The sequence below is a fragment of the Leuciscus leuciscus genome, assembly GCF_965113295.1.
Source record: "Leuciscus leuciscus genome assembly, chromosome: 17".
NCBI classification, from domain to species: Eukaryota; Metazoa; Chordata; class Actinopteri; order Cypriniformes; family Leuciscidae; genus Leuciscus; species Leuciscus leuciscus.
The window spans coordinates 18,064,177-18,088,182 of NC_138741.1; the positions used below are offsets into that span (position 1 = coordinate 18,064,177).

Below are 24,006 nucleotides of genomic sequence, written 5' to 3' on the forward strand. Positions count from 1 at the left end.
GTGAAATTGCAGTGTGGTGCTGAGAGAGTCGTTGGTCCCGAAAGGTCTGCTCCTCGCTCTCGTTTAACCTCTCCGCCTTTGAAGTGAACCGCGGTGGCAAAATGAACACAGTTCCAATATTTGAAAGTTATTTGGTCCCCAGCAGCTAAATGAAAGTCTTTGGTGTTCTGACACTAGGCTTCAGAGAGAGTAATGCTAAATATTTGAGAGGATTTGTCTCAGCTTTAACAAATTTGCCAAATTTGCACAAAAGCTGCAGGAAAGAAAATGAAAAAAAAAGGTGCATTGTTCTTTAAAAAGCGATTTAGCGATTTGCAAAAGTGAGAACAAATATCAAGTTTAATTTTCTGTTATGCTAGCAATGTGACACAGGCCAGCCATTTCCTGTGCGCCTGCAGTGCTGACCGTATTTAACATCCTACAGGCCAGACTGTTTATCCTGCATCGCTCTCCATACGTTCTGTCTTTCACGACCCTCCTCTTTAATTCGCTCTGTCGTTTCTGCTACCCCTCCGTCAAAAACGACAATGCCTACTTCACAAAGACCTGCCCGGAGGGTAGGCTACGACCAACAAAAACTTCTCCTGCATGTCCCAAAGAGGTAGAGAGAGAAAGAGAAAAAGCCCCTCGACTCTTTACCTCCTCCTCCTGTTCCCCTTCAGCATTCTCAGCCAAAAAGCCACAGATCCTCCCCTGCACCTCCAGCAGAGGCCGCATGCAGCTGTCAATCAAGTGGAAGCGGCACCGCCCCCCTCATTAAGAAGGTAAACAATGAATATGGACGCATGGGACACGGCAGAGTAAACGAGCCATCGCAACTCGCCAAAAAAACACTAACGGAAGCTGCTGCCTCCTCTCTTTTCCCTTGAAGAAGAGAAGGATGAAGACTATTTGGAGTTGGTGGTGGTGGTGGTGGTGGTGGGGTGGGGGGTTCAATCCTTTTTGGATTACTCCCCTCTTTCTCTCTCTCTCATCGCCCTGGGCAATCACGTTAAAACTCACATGGTCGGTGCTTATTCAGATAACCCTAACAATGCACACCAATGGTAACCATGTGAGCACTCACAACCCACAGAAGAATGCGCTGGTTCAAATCCCCATGACCCTCCTCCACAGCAAAATTTATTCAAGAGTGCAACCTGCTCGGCAGCTTCAGGAGACACAGAGCTTCTTCTGAGAGTTCTGCTGAAAGATCACTAAACACAAACTTCACACACCCGCTCTGCTCGCTATAGTGTACGGACACACGGAGCAAACTTTTGGACTGAATGGAGTTGTTGTTTTTTTGGTTAGAACTTTTTTTTTGGAAGAAATAACAGGAAATAAGTAGTGTTGGAGGAATCCAGGGAAAAATGCATGATCTTATTACAGCAGATTTAGGCAAGCAGTGGGCAGGCTGGGAGCGCCAGCGTAAGATGGAGCTGGAGAGAGGCCAGCTGGGAATGAGACAAAGACCAACATGGAGAACCATGACAAGGAGGGTGACGGGACGACAGTCCCTGGATTCTTACCACACTACACCCAAACTACATCAGATACAAATAAAGTGACTATCAAAAACAAACCATATACACACTGTCTTTGAATAAATCTTTGAATCACTAATCTGCATCTTGTGTTTCTGTGCATGCATATGAGCGATGTTACTAATTTGTTTTTTTTAAATGGAAAAAACTTTACCTACACAAGGTTAAAATCCTGAAAAAAGGGCAAATTATTTCAGTAAAATTATACACCCTTGATATCAACTATTGCCAACAACTTAATATTATCACCCAAATTAAATAAAAACAGTTTAAAAAATATTACAAAAAATAATATTATAAAAAATCAAAACAGAATATATTACGACAACACGAAAAACTTGTGTGAATCAGGAGACTACACAAATATAAATATCTATTAGGTGCTGTTGTATAAAAGTGGATATTGAGAGTCAAATGCAGAAAGCAACGGCTAAATGGAAATGAACACAGATTTCAGTGAATAGTGTAGAATGAGAAAGTGTCGTCTCGCCTTATCTCCAGTTCCAGTCAACTAGCAATCTTGAAAGAGTTTGCAACATCATCAAAGCCGGCCATTTGATAGGATTCTCACACTGCACCCAATCAATCTGAGGAATACGGCAGCCCAGACATGTAACAAAGCTCAAATAGATTTACAAATGGGGTTGTAGGGGGATAAGCCCTTGCACAGGATTACATATTGATTTTAAACATATAAAAAAGCTTATCATATAAAACCGTAACAACAAAACTGGGGGACCTATGCAGAAATCCCTCAGCAAAAAGGAGCGTCCACTTTCAAATATAACGCCCCGGAGTGCACCGCATTTGAGGAAAGAAAGAAATAGGGAGAGGGGAGGGGGAAAAAGACGAATTTGAGAGAAAGCGTGTGTGCATGGCAGGCAGATAAAAAGGGCAAAAAGGATCAATTTGGAGGCAGAGAAATAGGAGTCATGGCATATTGTGGAAGGCCTCGGCACTTTTCTTTGCCTCCCCACAGCAGAGCGCAGACTGAAGGGGTTATCGTTTAGCTGACATTAACACTCACCCTGTTTGCTCTACACTTTCAACCGAATCCTTCACGTCTTTTCAACCTGCCTTTATAATTTATAAAAAAAATTCTTTTCCATACTGGTGTCCACGGGCTTCAGATCTAATAATGTGTAATGCAACAGGCAACAAGTGTAGCGAGTAATGATATCTACAGTATTATTATTTATTAAAAAAAGGGTAAGAAAAAACCCCAACCTGGTCCATCTGACAAAGGTTGTTCCATATGTCATGCTAGTCAGGGTCAGTCAAATTCTGATCTGAATAAATGCGTTAAAAAGGAATAAATCCCTTTTAAAATTCAAAATTCAATTAAACTGGCCAAATTCCACAGCAAAATTGAACTGGAATTTGAATGGGAATGACAGGAAGATAAATTTACTGAAATTTATCTCATTTATAAGATCATTTCTATCTATCTATCTATCTATCTATCTATCTATCTATCTATCTATTTATCTATCTAATCTTTAAACTGTTTTAAACTAGTCTTTGCTAAGACAACATTCAAAGTTTGTCTTGATAAACTTTGCCTTTTTAGTTTTCTAGTTAAAAATGAATGAATTTCAATAAATTTTAATGTAAATTGTAAATTTTAATGTAAATTGTACACCTGTACATTGTAAAACTGTACACCTCAATTACAATTCTCAATTCTAATCTCAATTACTTTTTCTAGAAGTTAGAATAAAAACAACATTTAAGGACACCTTATAATGGAAAAAACAAATCCTTCTTGACATTTTGTTAAAAAATACATAAAATGCCCTAAATGCTACCCAAACCTCTCCATGACATCTATACAAGCCTTCAATATTACTCATCTCCAGGTCACACTGACTGTAGACTCTCCTCTGCACAGTCGTGGGGTCGAAGAGGGTGAGTATTTTTCTCTATCAGCGAGAGAGTGTGCACTGTGTGTGTCTGAACGCCTCAGCCGATACACTTCCAATGTCATCAGCTGACCAAGCAAATCAGCAATTACCTGTCTGCATTGCCTGGGCGCGAGAGCCCGTCGGGGCTCCAAATAAGAAACTGATGCACGAACCTCCTCACCAGCAGCTCAGAACTATCTCTGACTCGCTTCAGAAACACCCTGACTCTGAATGCCAAGTGCTGGGCCTCATGGGAGAAAGAGAGAGAGAGAGAGAGAGGGAGCAAGGGAGATAAAGTGAGAGAGAGAGAGAGAGAGAGAGAGAGAGAGAGAGAGAGAGAAAATAACTGCGAGTGATAATTCAACAGGTAGCAGTGTGTGGACTGATAGGGTTGTTACAAGCAGCAGGGACTGAATTACCACTGCTGTGGACGGACCCCATCACCCTTGCACATCCAGACCAATATTTGGAACTCACTCCATGTTCACTGATAAGTGGACACAAGGCCGAGGCACTTCAACATCTGAACGTTATTAGTTCTCGATATCGGGCTCAGCATTAAGCGTTCAGTATCACGGTGACTCTCAGCGTGGAGGAATCTTTCAGAAACAAGACAGAAGCATGTCAAAATATTGAGATGAACCGTGTTGATCTGCCTCGGCGGAGCCCTGGAGGTGAGAAAGTGTGTGGCGAACGGCAGCATCACAATATGGGGAGCTGTGCTCTCTGCTTGGCTATTCATGTCCACTGTCAACCTCTCCGAACTAATTAGAATTGATTTATGATGGATCAGCTAGCTTATCAGGTGCAGAAAGAAATTACCATGGCTAGCCAAGGGGTGAGAGGGTCACCATCGAATTGTAAAATCAATTTGCATTGATTGTAAAAGGTTCATTTTGCGAAAGAGGACACAGTCAAAGGGATTAAACTTAACCAGACAACTTTGATACAGCACAATAGGCTTTATTTTTTTATTATTTTTTTTACTTTCCATACCTGTCTGTATTACACGCACTCAAAAAGCTTATAAACATGAGCGCGTCCTCCGGCGCCCCGGGGCACATTACAGAGATTTAATATTGATGTGGAAATGACATGTGCACTTTTGGCTGTAATACTTGTGATTTTGAGAGCAAATCGTATATCTTGTGTACAATCCCAGGGTGAATTTGTAAGATCTACATTATTAAAGGGTAGTGTTTTCAAATCAGAGCTTGGTGGGCGGAGCCATGTCGGTGGTGTCAAAGAGCACGTCGCGGGCAGGTTTAATTAAGCAGGAGAGGATCTTTGTCTTTCACAGAGCGCCTCTCAAATTCACCCCCAAATCCCTCTTTCACTCCCTCTTACCTTCAATCGCCAGCATTGCCCTTAATTCTCGGTTCAGCAGCTCAAAGCGTCTCTCCAGATCGTGTTCCTTTTCCCTGGGCAAGTTGTAAAAGTTCATCAATATGTTAATTACTAAATCATTAAACACTTAAAGAAACCTTTAATAAACATTGATTCGTGAACTCGCCAACACCTTCCCTACCTCACATTAATCTACTGCAAATAAGCGATACACAAACCGGAACAGAGGGGACTGAGAGCGGGGAAATGGCGAATGGGGGGGGGGATAAGCGGGCGGGCGGACGGGTGGGGTATCACGCAGCAAATTAAATTTCACCACTTTCAAATGTATTGGAAATGAGCTAACTCTGTCCCTAATAGAATTTGTCCTTCACAGCCTGTTCGGTGACTAAAAAGAAATGAAAGAAAGAGAAATTATCAAGGCCCTTTTAATTGAGCACTTAAAAAGCCCTTTTCCAGTGATATAATGTGATTAGAATACTTCAATCTGTCATTTGTGAGAGCTTTGAAACTCTGTCTCTTTCTTCTCCTCTTCTCTCTGTCGCTCTTTATACAGAATGAACAGCCGCCCAGATTTCTGTACGTCTCACTCTCACTTTTAAAGAAAAGGATGAAAGGTTTCAAAAATGAACATTATTATCTTTTGAGGCAAAAAAAAATAATAACTGCAAAAGCAGTTAAAAAAAAGAGGGTAAATATGCGGGTTATTGTTATGGCTTCCTCTTTTAGGTGAATGAAGTCATTTTTTCAATTCTTTTTTTGGTCGATCCAATTCTCATAATGGGTGGAATAATACAGTCTTTGAAATCACATTATTGCAGACGCGTCCGTACTGATATGCCGTTTTGTCCTCTTTACGGTGGAGGGCCGCCGGGGGAGGGGTGAAAGTGAATGAGGGGCCCGACCTTCTGACTGGGCTCAGGTCTCTTGGGAAAATCATTTCAAGTGTGGGTCTCAACATATTATAGGTGTGTGTGCACAGAGACCACAGCTTCCATTGGTAAGGGTGGGAGAGAGAGAGAAAGAGTAAACATTAACTCACAGCAGAGAGAGCTGGTTCTGTCGGCGGATCAGAGCATTCTTCTTGTTGACCAGCGTGAACCATTCCTGCATCATGGATTCCTCCTCTTCCTTATTATTCCCTGAAGACACACACAGAAAAACTTAGTATGTAAAACTTTATAACATTCTTGTCATATTATAAACATCATTCTGGACTCCCAGTGGGCTGTAAGTGGGTGCTAGCAGGCCTGCTTCAGAAAAATACAACTAAAATAAATATCTTCAAAAGAAAAGAGTACAGAATTTAACATTACAATTTCATTCTGTTTTCTAAAGACTGCTCAGAAATCACCACAAATTATTTATAGTCATCAAAAAATGTGCACTAATTACCCAGACACGCTAGATGTCTGTAAATATGAATTAGCCAACCATTCAAGTTCCACAAATACCTCAATACAACAGTTTAATTTCCAAAGCGGCCTTTAAACACGCACCTTAACAGAAAGGAACACGCACACTTTTGACCGACTTTCTCTGGAACGGATAAGTTAAGCACTTTTCTCACACCTCCAACGAGTATAAAGTGCATCAAATGAGATTATCTGACAGGCTTTTCTCAACAGCGCAGACTGACACGCACATTAGGAAGCTATCCAGATGCGTGTTCACTACCATATTTAGCCACATATTAGACACTTCAGAAGGTACTGGCATTGTCAGTAAAACAGAGATGCCTCTGGATTAGAGCAGGATTAATGAAGGCTGGTTACTTTCCTCCGCTGACTGGGATTAAAGCTTCAACTCCAGGTCTTTGTGCAGCCTCAGAGCTTCAGATCCGATCCCATCCAAAAGCACATGTCCTGTGCCTTAGGCCTACATGTGTGGATGCCAGACTTACACAGTCGGAAACTACAGGTGGAGGCCCGCACATTGCTCAGGGGCTGAATGTATGACAAGTAAGAAACTCAATTACTTCGTTTAATTCTAATGGCAAAAAACAGCTGTCTGCATATCTGGAGTGCAATGTATGCTACTATTCAAAAGTTTGGTGTCAGTAATATTTGAATATTTTTAAAGAAATAAATACTTTTATTCAGCAAGGATGCATTAAATTGATCAAAAGTGAAAGTAAAGATTTTTACGTATGCAACAAAAGATTTATATTCCAAATAAAGATATCTTTTGAATTTTCTACTCAAAGAACCCTGAAAAAAATGGGATCCACAAAAATATTAAGCAGCACAACTGATTTCAACATTGATGATAATAGGAAATGTGTCTTGAGGACCAAATCATCATATTAGAACAATTTCTGAAGGATCATGTGACACTGAAGACTGGAGTAATGATGCTGAAAATTCAGATTTGCCATCACAGGAATAAATTACATTAAAAAAAATCTAAAATAGAAAAAAGTTTAGTTTTTTATGTAAAACGGAAAATGACAAAGCAAGTTGATAACATTCTGGGAGACAAAGATTTCACCTTTTGTTGGTTTTGTCTGACCAAGCGATGCCATCTCGATTCAAAACTTTATTTGACCTCAGAAGGTATCAAAGGTAAGCAGACACTGTGGGGTTTGGTAGTTTGGGCCGTGAGGTAAACCGGCTAAGTGGGTTCAGGAAGAATGACTCCGATGTCAGTATTCTGAGCATTTTTGTGACACTAATTATGTCTTTGAAGAGGGATGAAAGAGGAGAAAAGATGAAAGATCCTTTAAGCTTATGTAATCACATCACCTACTCTATGCTCCTGTGATACCTGTCTGTTCCTGACAGCATCAACAACAGAATTAGCATCTGTACACAAACACGCTCAGTCTTTTGACTGATGTGAGGACTTTAAGATCAATTTTTGTAGATCTTAAGATGAGAATTACACCATTAAATAAAGATCTGCGCATCTGAGTGATCCTGGATGACTTTGATGTGCATTTACTGTAACTGTAGTGCCAAACACAAAGACAATTATACCTAGCATTTATGGTCATATTATACTGCCAAAAAAGGTTACTTAATCAATAAAGTATGAGAAGCCATCGTATATTGTGCAGCAGAGTGCTTGCAACCGCTTCAGTTGTGACTACATTCATATTACAGCATGGCTTTCAGTGTTTTATTGTTTAAAAAAAAAAATAGTTACTACATATTAAATATAATAGGACACACATTTTTTGTAAAAAAAAAAATTTTGTTGAATGACATTTTCATCTAGATAATATAGTTGCTATGCAACAGGTGAACAAAGCCATAAATTATACTACCGGTATATCATGGATTTCAGCATGCTGTATTGACCAATCAGAAGCCAGGACTGGATATGTTTAAAAAAACAAGCAAAATGACAGTCTGTCTGTGTGCACAGAGCCATTACGAGGACGGGGTGGGGGTGACAAAGGGCGGATCTTCAATAAGAGTCTGATGTGGGAACTTAAACCTTGGATCTTTTTTCCATCACGCTGTTGCTTGGCACCATGTGACTGTGACGCTGGTCATGTGAGAGAGACAAATCCGCTAGCCACAACAAAGCCAGCGGCTGCCCCCGGTGGGACGACGGCCCTGTCACTCACCCCCACCAAAACTCCCCAGCCCTCCACCAGGGGAGCCGCTCTCATGTCTGCCAGTGCCAGATGTGTGAAAATTTGCATTTGACGACAACGCAGAGTAGACGGGAGGGGGAAAAAAAAAGAGGGGGTCCCGGATTTAGGAATCAAGCCTGGATTATTGTAGTCAACTTTTAAATAGTGCAGCTCGGAAGGGATAAAGTGTGCAGTGACAGGTCATTGTAGCGACGCACAGTCAAATGAAACAAGCAAATAATAAATGGTAATATTAAGCTTGTGTGACATTGTAAGGGAATGACGGATTAGTAGCTGCATCCCGGAGGCCATTGCCTGAGCGTCAGCACTGACAGAGCCCTGACAGCATGAAAGAAGTCCTCGCTTTACCACTAAAACAAATAACACGCACACAAACACTCTCATTCTACAGAAAAACACATTCTACAGTGCCAACACTTAAACTATGACCTTTGATGGGGACGACCCAAATAACCGATGTCCTGAAATTGCAAAAAGTACAAAGCAAAAATAAATAAACAAATGGTAACACTTTACAATAAGGTTCATTAGTTAACTACTTGGGTAACAAACTAAGAATTAACAATACTTCTACAGCATTTATTAATCTTAGTTAATGTTAATTTAAACATTTACTAATACACGAACAAACAATGAACAGCTGGTTTTGTATTACCTAACATTAACAAAGATGAATACATACTGTAACAAATATATTGCTCATTGATAGTTAACTAATGGTTAACTAATGTTAATAAATAAGACCATATTGTAAAGTGTTACCAAATAAATAAATAAAATCTTCTTAGCCTTGAAGTTTTTTCTTTTCTTTTTATATTTAAATTAATCTGATTTAAGATTATGTAAAAAAATTAAATAAATAAATGCCATAATTTAGACAGTTTACACAGGCAATACAGTTTAAACCAAATCAAATTATTTTCATAGTGTTGCAGTGCCCGTTTAACTCCGAAATATGCTATTTTTGTTTCTGGGTGCACCTCTTTGGCTGTTTGAGCACTTTTGTCCAGCTGATTTTCATTTCTTAATTTTAGAAAAAATATTTTGGTTGAAGTATATATTTCTGTAATGATAAACTAAAATAATAATATTAATTTAAAGGATTAAAATGGTTTAGTGCACTTGTAAATGATCCATTAAATTCTATAAAGTATGAATTAGATTCTTTTTTTTTTGCATTTGTAAGGCAAATAATAAGATAAGTTAGCAGATTATAACACTTTTCTAATTATGCAAACATTTATAACAATTTATCTAAATTATTACATGATTTGATGGAACTTTATTTATTTGGCATAATTTATTTTCCCCAGAGCACTGAATAAAATCGATTAAAAAATAAACAGAACCTGCTTCCCTAGATTGGCTGATCAGTCTCAATAGCAATCACTTTACAAAACTCAAGAGAGAGACCTTCACACACCCTACAGTCCACACATACAGGGGCCAGGCTCGCCTGGTAGGCCCGAGGAACTGTGTCCGTGGCAGGGTGATCTGGGCCCTGCAGCCCAATCAGATTAAGATAGTCATCTCAGCCACTGTTGCATTCAAAACAGATAGCATTAATGAAATCCTCACACATTTCACAATCTGCCCCTCTTTCCTGCTAACCTTTACTGATTATTTACTAACACTTAACAGCACACACACATAGACGAAACAAACCTCAAGCCACCCAAATGTAAAGTTTCATGTGAATATATTTAGATTATATTAGCTAGACTATAGCTTTAAACAGATATACACCTGATTCATTTCAAATACACCCTAAATAGCTCCAGGCACAACTGTCACGAGTCCAAAATATTAATTAAATATCTGAGCTGCTTTAGCAACTGGTTACAAAACCCACAACTTGATATTTGGGAAACATTAGCGTACAAGATCTTTCCAAAAGTTGCCAAAATGCTTAAATAAGATTGCTTTTCATTTGCAAGGCATGTAATTAATTAGGCTAAACGCTGTGAATAGCAAATTAATTATGTGAATTGAAGGTTCTATTTATTTATTTATTTTTAAATTAGAACCTTATTTAGATATTTACAGAATGATAAAAGGCAAATAACTCTGAAGTAAACCTCCACAACAGGGGGACTGTTTTGCTTGGCATTTTGTTTAATTACAAAATTCCCCCTCATTTGATTTAGATAAAAATCTTTCTAAAGCATTAAGAAACCAGAACAATTACAAATTAATCCTGAGTCCTGCTAAGAGCTGGGTGTCTTTACTGAAAAAAAGAAGAAGAAAAAACAGGCTGGGGGTGGAGAGAAGAGGCCATAAAGAAAAGAAAAAGAAAAGAAATATATTAAACCCTGTGATCACAGCAAGCTCTTCTCATTTCTTATCCACCCGTTTTCTGTTTAATCCAATACCCAGTAATCCAATTTGTCTATCGGAGTTTGAAGGGGAAGATCTCCACTCCTCCACCACTCAGTCACTTTTTGAACATTTACGATTTATTTTAAGTGGGCTGACTCTCCTCACTCATTCATTCTGTGCGTCTGACTGCCGTTTCCCTCTTTTTTGTTGTTGTCAGGAGTGAGAATGCATGAAAAAGAGAGCGAGAGACAAATAAAAAAAAAAATAAGTAAAAAGGGGGAAAGAACAAGATGAATCTTGTGCGATTGAGAGGAAGCTCATTAAGGCCCAGTCAGGGAGTCTTTTTGAATATGCATGGAGGCAATAATCAGATCTTCACTCGTCACTGAAGGAGAGAGCAGTGAGAACAAAAGGATTGATTTAATTACTCTGAGTGGGTCTGCAATGTGGAGAAGTCTTGTTAGCATGGGCTGAAAGGGCAGCACTCGCCTTGCGCCGCTCTGATGGAAGGTAGTTTAGCTTTAACCACAATACCTAATCTCAGGATAAAGCCCCGGCCATTGTGCTTTAAGACGCCCATCACTAGTTTCAAAATGGACCGAACACATTTTCTCTTGTTTAAGCCAACCTAGTTAACCACTAACCTTTTCCCCTGTTTGCTATTTATCTGGGGATCAGCCTCTTTAGGTGACCGAGACCCTGAAAAATGAAAGAGACATGTAGAAAATGGAGATCTTCAAAAGCTTCAATTTACTCTACTGAAGTAACGGTTAATTATTTCCACTTTATTAATTAAACCACTTAAAGAATATCATCCAAATAACTAAAACATAATTAAATGACATAAAAAACCCACTGTATTAAATCACTTCAATCTTAAAGCGGAAAATAAACACGTTCTTAATATGAGATCTGAAACACGTTATCAATTCATGATCACAGACTGACATATTTGAGTTAATGGAACATGAGCAGTCAAAGCGCATTACAATTTAATTCCTCGCAAAGTGTCCCGTCACTGGGTTGTCAATTGCCACTGGTATTATTGACCTTCAGTTGCTTGCTTTGCGGCTTATGAGGAAGGATTCATAAGCGGAGCGGCCTTACAGCGAGGAGAGAAGGACCGCAGGAGGAAAACAGGATCGCTTAAGTCGCCCTTAATGACAGAAAAGTCTTGGCTATACATACACCGTTATCATACATCCTTTCATGTAATTGTTTGAACGTTCAGTGAGGGACTGACAGAAGATAGTCTGTACCTTAATACTCATCTCTCACCCGCCCCTCAGCGCTGTTAACACAAACAACTCCTCTGCAAACACCCCAGTCCCCCAGCACTTTATGTCGAGTTTGGCAGGGGCAAAACAAACAAATGGCAGATAATAGATTTTTTTCTATTTTTGCCTTAACTACATTCCAATTTGTGTATAATATTGAATGAATTTGCATATCCATCAAAAATGGTTCTATTACTTTAAAGCAATATTTTGACATGGGGAGTAACAGTGGAGACTATATAAATTGTAGCCTGCCTGTCTGAGTTAAGCAGCAGGAATCACAAATATGTCCATCTCTGCCTGCAGCCCCCTACTCTATTAAACTGTGTTTGTATTCCACCCTTCTTTTTAATCAATAAACATTATCACAGACTGACAGACTATCAGCTAGTGTTGGCCGTTCCTTGCTCCTTAATCCCTGGGCTGCCTGTCCACTATCGCAGCTTCACGATGAGCGTAACAGCCAAGACAGGCAGTTTACATTACAAAACAACAATTACAGCCCTCTTCACAACAGCACTCGCGATAAATAATGATGCAAAATGACAGAAGAGTGGATGAAATGAAAAAATGCTTGATGGATGAAACAGTACCATAGATATTGTTTGACATTTGTTTAGTGTTTGAGTTTTTGTCTTTACATTTATGCATTTGTCAGATGCTTTTATCCAAAAGCAACTTACACTGCATTCAAGGTCTACATTTTATTCCTGGGAATCGAACGCATGAATCTGCCGTTGTTGCGCCATTCTCTAGTGTTTGAACTACAGGAACAATAATAAATAGATGACATTTGATTTGCACACAAATTACATATAATATTATCTTATCTTATTATCTATGTGTGTGTGTTGCATTGTATACGCAACAAATAAATCTCTGAAATTAGAATGAGGGTGACAATATAAATGTAAATACTAAATATAGATATTGAAAGTGTCAGTAAGTAAAATGAATGTAAATCAACAGTTTGTACTCAAGTAAGGTTAACAAATACCAATTAAAAAAAACATATATATCAAATAATAGGGTTATAAAGATTAAATCAACCAAGTTAACAAAAAAAAACAAAAACAAAAAGTAAACAAACAAAGAAATAAGGCCTAAGATATAATATGACCTTCAGGGTGAAACACTGGAGCCAGAGGTCCTCTCCTTTCTTATTTTGACAAATACTATCATTTCACTCTATCACCCACTTTAAACCTGCTTTTGGGAGCGCTGAACACAGGGGCAAAATCAAGGGCCTTTGGAAAAAGCTGAGTACTTCAGGTAATTAAAGCTGTGTGAGTGGCAGATGAGAGCGGTAAAAAAAAGATCACCTGGTGAAGCCTCCGAAAAGGTGTTTCATTAAAAGCCTTTTGCCATACAAGCACGGCACAATGTGGGGATGCTGTATTTTACCACTTGTGCTCAACAGGCCCTCAGAGCAGAGACTCGGATGAGAGCAGAAACCTATCCCGGTTAATAATCTCATAACAAAAGCTAAAAGACATCATCCTATTAACTAGTGGTCTCCAGCGCTAATGCGAGGCACTGCCTTGTGCCTCTGTATAGAGAACGCAGCTAATAAAAAGGAGTGTGTGAACAGCTGGCAGGAGACTCTGTCAGACCCAGGCCCTCTTTCACCCTTTATCTGTCCCCTCTTGTTCGGGAGCTGTTATTGATATCATGAAACTCAGTGTCGACATTGGTCAAATTTTTTTATTTTAGGTGTCTTGTTTTAATGGAAACGAGAATACTAAGGTCACGGCATTTCTGTTTTACGATTTCGATTCTCTGCAATAACTCGGAGGAGGAATGCAAGTGACACCTCCCCCTTTCCCTCCAGCACCACCAACTCCTTGTTGCACATTTTACCTTTTTTCTTTTCTTCTTTCCTCTGTCCTTTCTTTCTCGGGGGGAATATTAAATGAGTGAGCCGGCTGAAAGGCGCTGAGTCGCTGACACAAAAAGCGTTAAAAATTCTCATTTGGTTGTCTTTATTTTGCTAGCGCCATGTGGTCCTTGAAGATGTTGAAAACACGGGAAGCAGAGGAAAGATCAGAGCCGGCTCATTAGCATTGGGACAGAACTGGAGAGGCAGCGGTGTATAGTGGGCCCTACTCCAGAGCTCCAGTGAGAGCGGTTGGTGGTAAGCTCCCTGTTTCATTGTGCTTTTGTCTTTCCTCTGGGTCTACCTCACAGCGGGGAGCAACGCTAGCCCCAGGTTACACAAGAGAATTATGGGAAAAATTTATTTTGACCAAGGTGGAGAGGACTCATACATTGTCAGACATAGGCTTTGTGGGTAAAGATGATGTTCTTTGCGAGATGACAGAAGGTGTAAACGATTCTTCTTCAAAGACCCTATCATACTCGTACTGAATCCACTCTTGGCTGTTCAATCTACTCGTACAGTCTGAGAGAAAATACCCCACAGACCAACAATGTTCTCTGAAAATCATACCACAGTACAAACCTGCAGTGGTTATGCAGAAAATATTAGACTCTAGCTATAAGCTTATATAGCTAAAATCTAGCTATAAAATAAGCAAGCAAACAAAAAAGCTATTTATTAGGAAATATATTTTAGCCCAAGGGCTTAGTCATGATGATAATATCCATACTGGCTGACCAAATGGCTCACATTTTGATGGAAAGAGAAAAACATTAGTTCTAACCCATCTCCATCTCACCCCTGCCTTCCCCAGTCGTAGTGAAATGGATAAAGGTCTAGTTGGATTGGTTTATCGGGTAAATCCTGCTGGTTGGCCTGCTATCTTGGATGATGACCCTGAAGAATGTCAACAGCTCATTTCCCCAAAGCTGGAAGGAGTCACCATGGAAGTCATAATCTGCTCCTCGGCAAAGACCTTGATTCAAATACCAAATCTTTCCATCTTTCCAAATATGTATTAACAGGAATCGTCCACTCCTGCGCAACCATAACACTTATGAAGATCTGAGGAGGAAACGCTTGGTACCAAATACTCCAGCTTTCAATTTTATAGAATGGTCTTTTGTTGTCATGGCTTTATATTCAGGCCACATTAATTGACTGCAAACCTTGACACTATTAATGTAAGAGTTCCCGACTGTAGCTTAAAAAGTAAAAGCATGGCAGTAGCAACATCAAGGTCATTGGTTACATTTTTAAGGGCGGATTAAATGAGAATATGTAAGTTACTTTGGAAATAATTTGCATAAATGTTAAGTTTTCACCTACTATAATTGCTTGCTTGTCATTAGTTAAAATGTTTGATCTTTTTATTTTTTTGCATGAGATATTCACACACAAACCCTGCATTTTCTGTTCTTACCAACAGGACGACAGCGACAGCATGAGACACCAGAGTGATTTTTTTGGCCACGTTGATGGGGGTCATCTGCTTGACACTAACTGGCCTCCAAAAAAAAACCCAGGACCAGATGTTACCGAAATGATCAACAACCAAAGCAACAATAGCTGCAGGGGGAGGGAGAGAGCAGCATAAATTAATGGCTGATTTCTCTGGCTTTGATGGAATTAGCGGTACTTCTTTTCTCAATGTGCCATGTGAATGTCCTTGCGTTAAACGTTTTTTTTCTCCTATTCTCTTTCTCTCTCTCTCTCTCTCTCCTTTTCTCCCTTTTTGACAAGTAAGGCCACCCAGCAGAAAGCAACTGATGCAAAACCCCCAAGTAATCCCTGTGTTTATCTCTCCACTGTGGTAAGTCTGAACACAGACCCCATTATCTCACGGATTTGAGCAAACTTTCATTTATTTGTTGGCCTTGGGTATTCTTTCTTCAACTTCGATGCCTGAGTTTAGGATCCCCTGATTCCCCTATTCCAATGTAAATAGATTTGCATAGGGTCACAATGCATCTAGCTGAGTACTGATTAGCTGACAGAGGGGAGGCCTGTTTGCAAAGGTGGGGGGACCCCAGTAGACATGTACATGTAAAAAGGTGCCTTCCAGGAGGGAGCAATGAGCACATACATATGTATCTGTGATTGCATGAAGCTTCTCAAAATCTCCACAAAGCCAAATGGAAAAGGGCTGCTTGCATTCCTGCCCCCATCTCTTGTTCTTGGACCAAAACTAACGGTGTTGAGTTGACTGCACCTGAATTAAGTGCTAAAATTTACACAAATGTACAACTTCTTCTGTATTTTTTCAGTAAATGTATGATTTGTAGGCATAATACACAAAGAAACAAGACATTTAGATGACATGTCTTAAAAGAATTTACTCACCTTTAAGTTTTTCCAAACCTGTTTGACTGACTTTCTTCTGTTGAACACAAAATATGATATTTTGAAGAAAGTTTCAACTGTTTTTGTCAATATGATGAAGCCAATAGGGTCCAAAACAACACTAAATTAAAAAAAATAAAAAATTAAAAATATCTTCTTTTGTGTTCCACAGAGGAGAGAAATGTGAATGTAAATTGGTTTTTATTTGTGATGAAGCATTATATCACGTAGCGTGAGCAATAATTTTAACAAGGACTTTATAGATGCTTTTGACATTTATCTGAAAAATCTTGTGGGTCAACAGATGTAAATTGTTTGCAGTTACAGTAACCAACTACCAGTAAATATGAGCTATAAAAGCTATAAAACTAGCATTAACAAAGGTGGCAGCCTTGGCCCCACCTATTTGGAACGCAAGTGTTTTGGTAAGACATTAGTGTGCATTAAGGACAGGTTGTAGCCATTTAAGAGTATCTCTGTTATCTCATCTACTTAGGACCCGCTCTACCTCTCTGTTTACATACTAGAGGTGTGAAATTCTGGGGGGTTATCAGAGCTTGAGCAACACTCCATTTAGATTCACACCAAACCCTGAGAGATGCTGAAATGGCTACCTGTAGAGACGACAAATTAGCACAAGCAGCAAGGTCCCGTCAACACCTGCAGAATGTTTTTCTTGCTAATATATTATTTGCTTTTATTTGCTTAATCCGTTTTCCAAGTCTGAGCAAACGATTGCGGAGGGTGAAACACATCTGCTGGTCCCCTAAATGTTCAGCCTTTCAGATGGCATTTAAAAAGTCCCTATTATCATTATTTAACAGACGTTACAGCTTGCGCCAAGTAAAATAATGTGCATTGCATAAAATAAGATATATTGAAGAATGTCTCAACTAATTTTGTTCAAACAATGAAAGTCAATGTGGTCCAAAACAACATTCTAGTCCTGTTTTCAAAAAGACACTATTCAAAAAATCTTTTTTGTGCTCCACAGAAGAACAAAAGTCATACAGGTTTGGAATGACATGAGGCTGAATAAATGAGTTAAACATTTTTGGGTGAACTATGCCTTTAAGGTCAAAAGGTACAACAAGATAGGAGAATGAATGTGACATGGCTTAGAGTGAAGGAAAATGGGTTAGTTGAGTGCAGAGGTGCAACTCCCTCTGCGTTGTAGTCATTTCCCTCCTGCAGTGTGTCTTTGCATAATTTGCTCCTCCTCCCCCATTAGAGCGGTCGGCTCGTCTCCCCGGGCCATGTGTTAGAACAAATTTGAGCAGTGTCATATTGCACGTATTTCAACAAGGCCAATACGGTTCCCGCCCAATTTGCTTAATGAATTAAGCTGAGGAGAGTAATGGATGTGCTAACACTATTAGCCGCCCTCCACACATCTGCATTGTCGATTCTGGCATGCCCCCCCCTTCCATTTTTTTCTCTCTTTTTCTTTCCTCAGGTTTGCTTAAGGACAAATTGATAATGAGTCTCCTCCCTACAGTAACTATAAAAGTAGCTTCCCTCGTTTATCTCCCCATCTCTACTAAGCGGCTAACAGCAGAACAATAGCATTTAAATGGTCATTTCCATTAGCTCAAATGAGCTGTTTTGGGTGTCGTTAGCGTGTTTTAGCATGCTAAAGGTGGGCTGGGGAGAGACGCTGTGTGCTGATAAGGTTCAGGTAGTACGCTAGAGGAATGTGTAGCCTAGAGAGGCCCATACAAAGGGAAATGAACAACAACTGAGCTAGCATAGCAGGGCTGTTAGCACGTGAATGCCCCTAATTACAGGCCAACCCCGCGTCATTACACTTAATTGTAAAGTGTGTCTTAATCAGTTTCCATATGAAAAGGTCTATTAATTAAGTGCATGACTGAAATTCAATTATGTTGTCAGGAGACAATTTGTAAACCAAATAATGATCAATTATGCAAACAGAGTCCCATGCACCCAAACTGTTTTGCTAAGCCTTTTTCACAATGAGAACTTCTCTGAAAAAAATCGAATGTAATAAAATTAAAAACAAATTTAACAACAACACAATTACTGAATGACATTCAAAAGCCCGACTTAAAGAAATACTTCAAATGTCAGACCTGTCAGTGTCTGTTAGCTTTCTTTTCCTAAATATGTGTCAAATAAATTTTCATTGAACAATAGCTTACGTGTTTGCAACAAAAAGTGGGGTGTTGCGCACATGATATGCAAGTTCAAATCTCGGCTGCATCACACAAACCCATTCCCGTCTACTCTCGAACGTCCTCTACATTACAGACAAAAATCAAATAAAAATGAAAAAGACAGACACACACAGCAGTGCCACAAAAACACAACAAAAAACAGCAGATCATTGAGGTCTTGGCTGGCGTTGCAGAGAGTAGCTCTCTGTTTTTCCACGCGTATGGAGCCGCAGTGGCACGGCAATAGCTGCGTTTGGCTGGGTCTTACTGGAATGGCAGTCAAGGGGGTAGGGGGGGAGAGAGATGAAAAGGCCTCAAGATGCTTCAATAAAGGGGAGATTATAATAAGCGCCATCATTGTGCCCCTTTTTGAAAATGTTAATCAGGCATATCACTGCCTGCCTGCAATGCCACATGTAGCAGCGTTTAACTTAACTTCACACCAACAATTTAGAGGACAGCAAGGCCACTGCAAAAAACAAGGGGGGGGGGATGAAAGAGAGGGATAGAGGGAAAACGAAAACAAACGGGGATGAGAGGGAGCGCTATGATGGCGACTCATCGTAATTTCCGTGCTGCTATAAAAATCTAAATTACATGTCTCACAATGCAGGCCGTATCTCCTGCAACCAACAAACCCTTCCCCCCGACACCCCCCTCCGCAGACACCATCCACCCTGTGCGTTTTATCTTAAGATTCTCAGACAATGCCTGGAGGATCCCCTTCTCTAATCTTCCTTAAAATCCCCTTTCATCCAACTGTTAAAGAATGTTTGAAAGCCTGACACCAGACCAAAAAAAACCCCTCTTCACATCTGGGAAAAGCTTTTGGAGGGAGGGGTTGCTGGTTGGGGGTTTGAATGTAAAGTCAATGCAACTTAACTAATTAAATTGTTTTTGCCTCTCGAACATTCAAACGGCCTCAGAGATTAAAAATGGCTGATGTGAGGTGTTTTTCTTTCTCGCTTACAGAGATCATCACAATAGACTGGACAAATGCAAGGAGAAATTACACTCATTTTGCTTAATACAAGAGCAGTGCTAATGTCTTACATCATGCATTAATTGAGGCTAAAGGTCTAACCTGTTGATATTAGGTAGCAAGAATACATGACTTCACAAAGGAGATCTACTCTGCGCACGTAACGGTCCGGTGAGAATTAAAACCAGTGGGAAGAACAAAGGCCGCAAAAGCCAGTAGCCGAAAATGGACCATTCTGATGTTAACCAGCTCTTGAAGTCGAGCACATAGTCCAGCACTAAACCTGAATAGGCAGTCACCTCCTGATCCAGCGCTGGCCTTTGGTCGTGCCGATAAAAGCCATCCTTATGAGCCGAATTCCTGCGTTTGTCTCCAGGCTTACTTTTCCGCTACTCACGGCGCACGCTTAGCAGGAAGGCTAAACGAGGTCTTTGGTCTTTAAAATTAGAGTGGACAAGCTACCGAACTAGCATGCAAATCCCATGGAGGAGAAAGAATAGGACAGAGGGAGAGAAAAGGGAAAAAAGAGAATTGAAAGAGAGACAACAGAAGAAAGAGAACAGCAGAGAGGGAGGAAAAAAAAGAGTTTGCGATTACACCGATAGAACCCGGTGCGTGCCGATTGCGCGAGACATCACAAAACCCGTCTCGTCCCCAGAACCGGGGCGAGTATTATGCTCTAAACACTTTTCCTTCTCTTACTGTGGAAAGATTATACTGGTTATCCTATTAATGCAGCTGAAATGCCATTCTAGTGTCTTTAAGCTCTTGCATAGGAGGTCAAGAGGACTATGCCACCGCTTACAAGCATGCTGTGGATGTAATCTTCCCAAAGTTACAATAATTAATGTTAAGCTTCTTTAGCAATACGTTTCTGAAAGAACTTGCCTGATAATATACTTAAAGCTGTGTTAGCTGTTAGCTGTTGTCTGAGCTCGGAGACCATTTCCCCATGCGACTCACGTAGCCAAGCTTAAATCTTTAGTCAAACTAAGGGGCTGGTTACAAGCATGTTGCCTTAGCCACACGAGCAATTCCATTTCAGTCTTGGCGGAGCTGAGATCTATAAACGCAGACACTCAAGCAATTATTTCTGCATGGCCAACACTGTCTTGGAATGTGGGCAGGGAGAATTAATGTGGGAAAGCTGAGGGGGGGAAAAAGCGGGAAAAAAAGGGACTGACGTTTTGAGACTAAAATATAAAAAGGTGCACATCCGTGAAGAAGCCTGGAAGAGGACGGCCACGTCCCCGAGAATAAAACAAACACAACGGGCCTCTTCTGACACGTTTGTTTTTGCTGGCACAGACTGTAATGGCTTGTCTGTAAACTGCATTAAGCTGATGATATCCGTCTTGTATGAATTTCTGTGACCGCATCGAAGAAAAGGAGAAAGGATTAGCATGCAATAAAACCTGTGTCAATCTTATCAGACTCAAGTGCAATTTTTAAACATATGTTAATCTCACCTAAAACTCATTCTTTCCCTCTGCTTTTTTAAAAATCTCTTATCGAGGACTCCGTAGGTGTGAGGGTTTTTAGAGCGCCTTTAAATGCCATTATTTTCATAATTGCGTTCATTGTTGCAGGTTATAAAGCAATTTGAAAATCATATGTGTGCATAAATGCATGCTGAGCAGATGTCAGGGAGATGCATTCAGAGGGTTGCTGAATATCAAAAGCCGCGCAGATAACATTTACACACATTTCAATGCTGTGAGCTGAAAAATTTCAATGTGATTCGGGACGGTATTGTGCACGGACAGAATGGCGAGTGCGCAAATAGCTCTCCTCTCTCACTTTTGATTTTGCGAAATGTTCAAAATTGATATGTTTTCGTCTAACATATTTAGACGTAATTCTAGGGATGTGGCTAACTGAGGTAATGGTTCAGCTGCTGGTGAGATGGGCATAGAAGCCTGTGTGTGTGTGTGAAGGACACTGCTCCCTCTGGTGTGGGAATAACAAGTTCATTAGGCAGGAGCCACCACAGGCCTCTGCCTTCCCCCGAGCGCTCTGCGTTCCGTTTACGGCCTCCTAGCCCATCAGCGGCTGCATCATTAGGGCTCTGCCATAATTAAGAGCTGTTAGAAAGTGAATTCTCCAACTGCAGATTAGAAAATTAAACTATTTACTGATTACATATTAATAGAAGACAACAATGGCAGTCGCCATAAGCTTGGAAGGCAACCAAGGAATACATCTGTGTACTTAATTACCATAAACAATGGTTGCATGGAAATAGAGTTTTATACGCATTCCCTTCTGTAATACGCCTGATATCAGAAGACACTTGACAATTCGTGTTCAATTATCTCCATTCTTTAATGTGCTGTGAACTGCACACAGTAAATAAATTAACCAGCCCAATTACTGTGAATTCATCTGGGAAACAAATGCAAAAAACCAGCAGACTAAGGCAGAGCGTATAATGAGGTGGGGAGGGGGGTATCAGGGATCACGAGTAGTTCTTAGAACAGTTTTTATATGTATATAAATATAACTTTGTATGTGTACATACATGTTCACGCATATATATATATTATTTTATATATGTCTATATATATATCATGAATTTAATTATTTGCCTAATTTATGTGTATGTATGTATTTATATGTATCTAGTGACCACCGTATATTATGGATGGAGGAAGCAAATAATAATACAAAAGTTAGATAAACATGCATATGCAAAAAAAATTAATTGAGGAAAACTTTAACTAAATCCCCATGAAATTACAATTATATAATCTATATAATTATATAAAGTGCAACACAGCTTGGTAGCGTGTTAAATTCAATATGTGTATGTTGAGCATAACATAATGACCATGTTTGTTTTGTGTATTATTGGCTATAGAAGCCGTTACTGAAGATCATGTTGTCTGTGAACCTGACTGAGGCGTGAATTCACCCGTTTGCAGAGCTGAAATGCGTGCACTAGCTCAGACAGGTAAGCACATTAAGGTTAGAATCGTACACACGGTCTGGTGTGTAACAGAGCCTCTTATTTCTGTGTGAGTGTGTAAATATTGCTGAAATGTCTGGTTTGGTTCTCCACCTGCTAGGGCATTCAAGCCATTTATCATTCAGAGCGAGAAAAAACCCTTCAAACGGACACAGCGGCTTTGACTTCAACAGGGTCCAGGTGAGTGGGAAGAGAGAGAGAGAGGAAGAGAGAGAGGAAGAGAGAGAGAGAGAGAGAGAGAGAGAGAGAGCGAGAGAGAGAGAGAGAGAGAGAGAGGGATGGATGGAAGGTTGGGCAAACACAAAACAGTGATAGTCATGATATCATCCTCAATGTGATGGAAAAGCAAAAAAATTCAATCGTCTACTTTACCCTCCTTTTTTCACGACGCTACCCTTGTGAGAAATTATTGTTTCGTATCAGCATCTGGATGGCAGGAGGTTGTTCTTAAATTTGGGTTATTGAGGTGCTGGAGCCATTGCCGTTCTCGCTCAGAACGAAGCTCTATGTTTTAACAAAGGCTCAGCAGCCCTTTTTCCCTGCTATACACACCTGAAAGATCACCCCACATTCTTTCATATGTGTATATGTGAGGAGAAGAGAGAGAAGTAGAGGGAGGGAGGGAGAGAGAGAGAGAGAGAGAGAGAGGAGGAGAGCAAGAGCATGTATCTATTAATATGTTTCTTTCATTATTTCAACATTTCCTTTTCTGTCCAGCCCCCAAATAGCAACCCTCCCCGTTTCTCTTCCTCCCCTCTTCACCCTTTACCCCTCTGCCGTATCCCCCTCTCTCCCTCCTTCTCTCTCTCTCTCTTCTACAGCATATCATTGAAGGCCAGATATGGGGTTCTGTTGCGCATGGCTGCACGGTACTGTTCAATAGTGGCTGGCTGGCGGACGCTATCAGCACTAGTTATCAGCTCCCATGAAGGCTCTCTTATCACGGCGGCCCAGAGAGCCTCCCTGCATCCTCACCGCCCCTTTTCATATCCCCGCTGCCGCCCCAACATCCCGGCTTCAAAGATTCACACTTCCCAAACTCCATAAGAGTTTGTGAACGCTCAATTTGCCAAAACTGTTTACAGTGTAATTGGGCGGCGTACCTGTGTCCATGAGATAGCGCAGACGCTTTTCCACACGCGAGGCCCGCGTGTCGATCTGCCTCTGCTCGCTCTCCAGCGCCGCCAGTTCTCCCACCACGTACTGACTGGTGTCTTTGAACGCTTTCTGCTGGGCAAGAACAAACGAGAGGAAGGGGGAGTGATGAGAGGTAAGAAATGAAGCATCACATCCTGGGTTTATACAGCTTTTTAATACCAGGGGAACAGTGGTCAGAATAATTACTGGTGAATATTGCTTTAATTAATTAAGCGAATGAATGTTCTTTTTTCTGCTTTCTTTAAAAATTATGATGTGATAAAAATTATTCAAAAACTTTCCCAAATTAGGTTAATTACAAAGATGAGGTGATAAATAACAATAATACATACTTTTATAAAGATTTTTTTATATATATATATTAATAATAAATTATATATTTTTAAATCATATTAACAATTTAAAATATGTTAAAAGTTGTATACATGATTATAAAATTAAATTAAATTAAATTCTGAATAGGTTTAAAGATTTATTTATTTATTTTAATTTATTCATGGCTTAATAATGTTTATTTGCACA

General features: G+C 40.0%; 1 protein-coding gene across 6 annotated transcripts in view; it reads right to left on the bottom strand.

The window, feature by feature from the left end:
- The window catches only part of ehbp1 (EH domain binding protein 1), a 140,692-nt gene that overhangs the window by 2,695 nt on the left and 113,991 nt on the right, over positions 1-24,006 (bottom strand). For 4 of the 6 annotated variants that reach the window (XM_082142727.1, XM_082142729.1, XM_082142730.1 and 1 more), the window contains 3 exons: positions 23,430-23,556; positions 5,820-5,919; positions 4,778-4,851 (listed from right to left, as the gene is read on the bottom strand). In XM_082142727.1, the coding sequence (XP_081998853.1) occupies positions 4,778-4,851; positions 5,820-5,919; positions 23,430-23,556 (301 nt within the window). The remainder of the gene's footprint in view (positions 1-4,777; positions 4,852-5,819; positions 5,920-23,429; positions 23,557-24,006) is intronic. The other 2 variants (XM_082142728.1, XM_082142731.1) reach the window with 1 other exon arrangement.